The sequence below is a fragment of the Oryzias melastigma genome, linkage group LG17 (assembly GCF_002922805.2).
Source record: "Oryzias melastigma strain HK-1 linkage group LG17, ASM292280v2, whole genome shotgun sequence".
Lineage (NCBI taxonomy): Eukaryota > Metazoa > Chordata > Actinopteri > Beloniformes > Adrianichthyidae > Oryzias > Oryzias melastigma.
In genome coordinates this window covers 20,497,793-20,505,026 of record NC_050528.1, presented here as the reverse complement: position 1 = coordinate 20,505,026, position 7,234 = coordinate 20,497,793, and the positions used below count along the sequence as shown (strand labels likewise).

The window sequence follows — 7,234 nt, the reverse complement described above, 5'->3', positions numbered from 1 at the left end:
TCATTAAATTATCAGTAAAAAGTTATATTTTGGTTTCATAGTTCTCACTACTATTTTTCTTTTCTCTTCTTTAAAGCCTGAATTGCTTTTTATTTCTCTATCTTCTTCCAAAGCTTGCTAAACTTAAATAATTTTCTTTATAATAAACAGCTATGAATTATTTAATTGCAGCAAAATCAGGGAAATACAGCATTTAGAACACCCTAAACTCTATCTCTCTTAAACTGTTTTCTCAGCAGCTTCATTCTCTTCCCTCTTTATTTTTAACATCCTTTCTTTGTGCTGTCTAACACAGAAATGTCACCAAATGCAGCATAACTGCACAATGCACTGGGTGTTCTATTATTAAAAGCTGTCTATCTTTCTCACCTGGAGCCATTTCTGTTTCTGTTAAAAGCAATAGAATATTCATTTAAGCGATGGAAAACGGTTTTGTTCCGAAAATGTGTTAATCCACTCATCACACGTGGAATTCAATTAATCTGACAACGTGGCCTAAAGAGGACTTCTTCTGAATGATTACACTTGTTTCTAATTGAAGCACTACCACTATGAGTCAATGTTGCCTCCCAAAAACATGTTCAGTGGGACCACGTCTTTATTATTTTTGCGCAGATCAGGACATTGAACATTCTTAACAAAAACTTTGTTTTAAAGGCTCATTGATAAAAATTGTGTTTTTGGTGTTTTTAACATTTTCTTGTGACATTTTTGTCATGATAGAGGACATCTATAGTGAAAGTTAAGCTCACAATTGCCTTTCTGAGTATTTTTTCTGTCTAATCGTTGTAAAGCAGATGAAAAATTGTCGTCGGAAAAAGCTTGTAGGTGTGATGCAGAACCTACAACTGCAATCCCCAAGTTCCCCGGTCCGATCCATTTTGATACATCCATTTGTAGACGACTAGGTTCATGTACGTCTTTGTTTTCCTTGTCCGAGCTGCCATCTGATTCAGAATTGTGTGATTGGATAGCTTTAATATTGCTTGACTGGCTAAAAGCAGCACAATTAAAAATAAAAGACTACTGAGAAGGATTTTACGATAGATCAAAAGATGACTGGAGTAGGACTATAAACAGAAATAGCTTTTACAGGATTCCGTATAAATTATACTATTCTCTAAAAAATAAAACACGTACTTAAACAACTTCACTGTTAATAATAATAATAATAAATGAATAATAAATGATGACCTGCAATTAAAAGTTGAAAAGACTCAATTAGTCCGTGTCACAGACTTGATCTGTGTCTGTTCTGTCTTTGTGGTTGTCATAATATCCCTTGCGTCTTTTGTTCCTCCTGCTTGATTTATCCACAAACATTGCAGAGTAAAACATTGGCCAACTCTTGGTTACATTGTCCATTATGATCTGTTCATTTTTGTTAGTGAGTCAATCTCAATGACAACATCGGGCACAAAAAAGTTGACCACAAAGTTGACCACATCCACAACAGTCTGTTTTTTGAGATTTTTTATATCTATATATATAAAGTGTTCTGGTTTTCAAAAAAGGTGTTTTTATTTTTAGAACTATATATATTTTTTATATAATTCTTTTGTTTTTAAGATTTATTTTAATGGATTTTGAGATGAACTGAGATCCTTCTTTTATACATTTCAATATAAAGATTAAGATATTGTGTGGTTTTCTTATGTTTTGTATCTTTTTTTTGGCTGATGTTAATTGCAGGTATTTATGTGCGACCAGCACAAAAAGTGTTGGAAATTCATATTGGCCACACATGATACATGCAGCCAAGGCTGAATTTTGTTGTTGGCCACACGTGTTTAAAGTTAAACTTAAAGTCCCTGTAGTTGTCACGGACCTAGGAGTGTGAAAGGTGTTTTCTGCATTTGATCATCCCTAGGAAGAGTGGTGAGCTGCAGAAACAGCCACAGTCAGGAACTATTTGGTCGTTTAACCCATGATTCTAACCTTAACTCTTCCTCGGGGTCTGTGTGGCCAAAAAATAAGTTCAGAACTGGGCACACATTCCAAGAGTTACGTATCATAGTCACTTTTTTTTTTTTCGTTTTACGTTGTAATTTTTTTCAGGACTACAATATTTGTACCAAATGTAGCAAATGCAAGAAGTCAAGGAACGTCTATAACTTATAATACTCAAACAGCCTCTTTCTCTAAAACTCCAGAGAAAGAGAAATGATATTTTGAATTTCTGTGGAGTTTGTTTTAACAATAATGAGTACTTGTGATGTTTTTGAGATTTGAGATTCATGGTGACTTACTGGAAATTGCTATTGTTTCTCAGGGATATTTTCCGGATGGTCCCTGCCTGCCTCTGCAGCTTCACATGCATCAAAATCAAGGCAAGCTTTAAAGCTCAGAACAAGCAGATCCAATTCATCAAAAAAACTTTGACTGTAACTAATTTTCTGCAAAACCACAAACAAAAATATACAATTCATACTGGAGAATACACAGTAACTACTACCTCACCAACGTTTTGCTCTATAGTGTTTGTGTATAAAGTAAGTAGAAATAACAAGAAAGACTGACAATAATGGTAATGAGCGTGTGGCTTTTAAACTTTTTATTGCAGGTCATCTTGCGGTTTTCATGATTAGATAAAGTTAGTGTCCAGCCTGACTATAGTTCCTAGCTTTTGTAGTTCTTAAAAACAGGGGGAAAAGGTAGCACCAAAAACACCTGTTTGGTTTTTTTTTTATATTCTATTTGTTAACAAATGCGAAAAAATTAGGACAATGATTAGACTTTTCAATAAAATCCAGAATGCTTCGATTAAAAACTGACACAAAAAATAGAAAAATTCAAACTGTATGAATGCACAGTTCAAGCTAATAGCCCCAAAATAGGAACTACAAGCCCCAGCTGCAACATGAAAAGTTTAACAGAATTTCAGCACCATGGACAGAGGCGGATAAATTCTCCTACAACATACGGTTCGGGTTTAACCTAAAATCTACTTTTCTAACTTAAAATTTCATCTGAACGTACTTAAAATACCCCCTAAAAGGATATAACTAAAGTCAAAAAAGTTTTCCTAAGTTTCCCTAATGAGTTAATTATTAATGTCTTTCCTTTCACCTGCTTACAGGTTGGACCAGAAACAAGAGCAATAGTTACACGTTTGTTTAGCTAAATTTGACTCATTCAAATAAAAAAGAACAGTTTCTGTAAATAGTTGAAGAATGTACCCTAGCATTTGAGGCTATGTGGCCTATTGTTGTGGTTCAAAATATCAAACATTTGCGTCATTACAAAAGGTGTTAAGCTAACTTTTAGCTAACATAGACTCCAAGAAAACGTTTTATTTACTTCTCCTCTCGGTTTTTGTGTCTTTACTGTTTATAAATGTTATCAAAACACAACACAAACGCCTTGTAGCCCGGCCTAAGCTAATGTACAGCTGTGCAGTAATACCAAACACGCGGGGAAGGTTTAATTAGCGCTAATTGAACATCAAAGGGCCGAACTTACCCAGCACGAAAAATGGCAGCTCGGTGTTTTCCAGGTCGTCCACGACCACCACGTCCCCGGGAAAGTCGTTCCTCACCGAGAACAGCAGCTTGGGCTCGGAGGCCGACGGACTGTGCATGATGCTCAGGTCGTTCTCCCTCAGAAACGGCAGCGCCGACACGGTGACGCTCTTCATCTTGCAGTCGGTGTCCTGGCTCTGGTCCTCGTCGCCGTTCAGGCTCTGGACAGGAGCCGCGTGGAAAACCACGAGAGCCCAGGCGAGCCATAGCAGCGTCGGGTCCATGTTGATGCTCCGCTCCTCCTGGTCGTCTCGCTGCTGCTCCTCGTTTCAGGCTGCTTGGGTTTCCTCTCAGCCCGGCGAATGAGAAGGCAGTGAGTGAGGGGAAGCGCCGTTCACCGGCGGACTGTCTCCGTGAGGAAAACAAACGCCTCTTTTTTCCTTCCTTTCTGTGATCGGTCATGTGGTGTTTTGCAGATGTGCAGAGCACTGGGTGTTGGATATTTTAATGTCATTGACCCCTTTATTCGGTGAATGATCGATAAACTGTCTAAATAGCGCTGTAATGGCCGAGCATAGATTTCTCACATTAGATGCAACCAAACTGGCCTCAGGGTCCCATCAGCAACAACCTAATCTGTTTTTATTTATTTGCTTTGTCCACACATTTGCATATAATATCTAGGAGACAGCTTTACCCTTTTGATTTAATGGTGGCTTGACCAGCTAAAATCTTCTAAACCAGTTGTTCACAACCCTTTTCTGCACCCTATATTTACAATTCTGTGTAGCCCCACATTCTTTGTTGATTCTTTGAAAGGGTGTCAAACAAAATTATTTATTCATTTTACGAGTTTTTATTTCTTATTTTTTAATATATATATATATATATTTGGTCTTTTGTGCTCTGATTTTTCCAAACTATGAAGCTTTAATTTTATTTTTTATGTTTTTATTACAGTAGTCTAAAGTACGAGAGTATTAGGGCCACTTTATAAAGAACATTTAATTTTTGAAATAACGACTTTAAATCTCGTAAATTTATGAGAACAAAGTCATAACTGCTAAATTACGAGAATAAAGTTTTATATTTATGACTTTAAATGTCATAAATTTATAAGATTAAAAGTCGCACTTTGTTGCACTTGGTACACATTAATACCAAAGCCTGGGTCTTATTTATGTGATGATAACAGTTTTTCTTTTCAAACTTGAACCACGATTAAGCTTTTTATGGTTATTCTACTGTATCTGCTAAGCCATGTGTTATTGTTTACTGCCCTTTCCAATATGGCGTCACTCTTTACATATCTTGGACAATGGTAACAGCATAGTATCTCAGGCCTATATAACTCATTTTTTACAGGTATTGTGAATATGTTAATGTGGCTAACGTGTAGCGGTGTTGGACTGTGTTCTTTTACGTGTTGCAAACGAGGTTGTCAGATACAGATATTGTGAATACATTAACCCACCTAACTCTGCTAACGTCACCAACATGTATTAGCATGTCACAGTTACTTTGAACGCAGTTAATGAAGTCTGACTCTTTTTTTCCGACTCTTATCTCGCTTAATGTGCCTTATAGTTCGGTGTACTTTATACAGTATGACATGACACCATTCATTGATGGTACATCTTTACAACCAATAGTGTGGAAATTACAACAAGGTTATTAGATAAGATTGTCTGGTCTCCTGAGTTAATAGTAGACCCATATAAATGAAGTCTCCACAAAAGCTGTTTTTTCATTTTGGTCTCTGTAAAAAGCTCATTGGTTCTGCTGCTTCTTCAAGTAAAGATCAATAGATTTGTTTATTGTCTAAGTTGTTGTTGTTGTTTTTTGACAGTTTTGGTTGAACTTAAGATTGTGCAAGACTTCTTGCGTCTGTGGTATTTCTTAATTTCCCCTTGAAGATCAAGATAGTATTTTGAATTAAATTGGAAAATCTCTGGCAAACACCAAAACACAAGTATTTCATGTAATAAATTGACAAAATCTTCCCAATGCTCTCATCTAGTCTGCTTTCCATTTACTCATTATGTGTCTCAGTACCCTATGACTACATGTTGCTCACTGTTCAAGACAATGAATACCTCTGTGAGAAATTTTAAGAACTTCTACACACACCATATGAAACAATGGTGATTGCTTCAAGAAGTTGGAGCACAACAAAGTCATATCTACATTTGGGTTCCTGCTGTAAAACTTCATAGTTGTTCTTACAGGAAGAAAAGTATGAAAATCTGGGTAAAACAATAATAATAATACATTTTATTCATATGGTGCCTTTCTTGGCACTCAAGGTCGCCCCACAATACATAAATAAAAGCATAAAAACACAACAATAGCATAAAAAACAAAACAGCTAAATAACAAACACAACAGTAAGTCAACAGCTAAAATTACAGGTAAGTGTCAGGTATTGAATGCACTGCGAAAGAGGCACGTTTTCAGGTGTGTGGAGAATTGAGAAAATGAGTCCATATTTTGTAGATCAGAGGGGAGGGAGTTCCAGAGTAGTGGGGCAGAACCATGATCCCATTCTGGAATAAAAGATGCTGTGGTATCACAAGCTCAAGTTCAAAAGTCCTGACTCCCAAATTACAAAAAATCATTGTAAAAAATTAAATTTGACTATACTTGTAACATTTCTTAGTCTGTAAAAAAAATCAAAATAATTGCAGGGGTGGGGGGGGATCATCATAGAACAGGTTAAAACAATCTTAGTCAAGATTAAGGCTTGGTTTAAAAATAAACATTTGATCTCCAATTAAGAATTCAATATCCATTCCCCAAATTCATTTATTAATTCTCTTTTAATGCTATATTTTCAATTTAAAATCAGGCTAAAAAAGTACTTTTGATAACAAAAAGTAGCCTTTTATTTCTTGTTTAAGTCGCTAGGTAATATGTGAACAGGCTTTTATAACTTAATTTTCAATGGAAATTTGACAAAATATAATTATTGAATTGCATAGTTTTAAATCCAAAACTGAATTAGATCAATAAATTGTGAATTTAATTTGGTCAGTTACATTTCTTAGCAGTGATACTTTCAGACCTGCTAGCATAGCCAAACCCCCAGGATGTTTTAGTGAACAAACAAAACTAGATCTACCAATTCAAAGCAATACTGCAGTTCCAGCCAGAAGCACAAAAACAAGCCTGAAAATAACAGGAGGCGAAGAAAAGATGTAGAAAAAGTGAATGCTAAAGACAACACAAGGTTGTGAATAACAATCTTAGAACATGCGGCTCCTGCAGATTTGAGAAACATCTGAGATGTCTGTCCAGAAGAGAACATCTAAGATCTTGCGTAGAACCCTCAGGCTCTTTGAATGTTGGTAGATGTGTTTGTGTATCACAGTCTTGATGCTTTTATTTTTTAGTTTTACTGAATTCTAACTTTCTTTGTGTCTTTTTGGAGAAGTGAAAGCACTCATTTGAATCATTATTTGTTGAATAAATATGTTTGCAAATTATATTTCATATAATTGCTAAATTTTTTGAATATCGCTGTTTCACAGTGTTATTTAATGCTGTTTCATAGCAAATAACAAGAAGCACAGAGACAAACTTGATTTAAATTGCACTGAGACTTACATTTGCAGCTTACTTTCTGAGTCTAAATCCCTGAACTGCTTTGTTGAGCACACAATTGCAATTTGGATTTGGACGCAAAGCCGTAAGGAAAGAAGATTTGCTTTTTCTGTGCCACTACTGTCCATCCATTTAATATTTAAGCAGCTCTGTGGCCTCCTATTAGCTGC

The 7,234-nt window shown here is 35.7% G+C and overlaps 1 protein-coding gene across 6 annotated transcripts in view; it reads right to left on the bottom strand.

Annotated features, from left to right (window-relative positions):
- Nucleotides 1-4,411, bottom strand: part of astn1 (astrotactin 1) — a 373,519-nt gene extending 369,108 nt beyond the window's left edge. For all 6 annotated transcript variants that reach the window (XM_024273426.2, XM_024273427.2, XM_024273428.2 and 3 more), the window contains exon 1: nt 3,463-4,411. In XM_024273426.2, the coding sequence (XP_024129194.1) occupies nt 3,463-3,745 (283 nt within the window). In that variant the 5' untranslated portion in view covers nt 3,746-4,411. The remainder of the gene's footprint in view (nt 1-3,462) is intronic.
- Between the last annotated feature and the right edge of the window lie 2,823 nt (nt 4,412-7,234).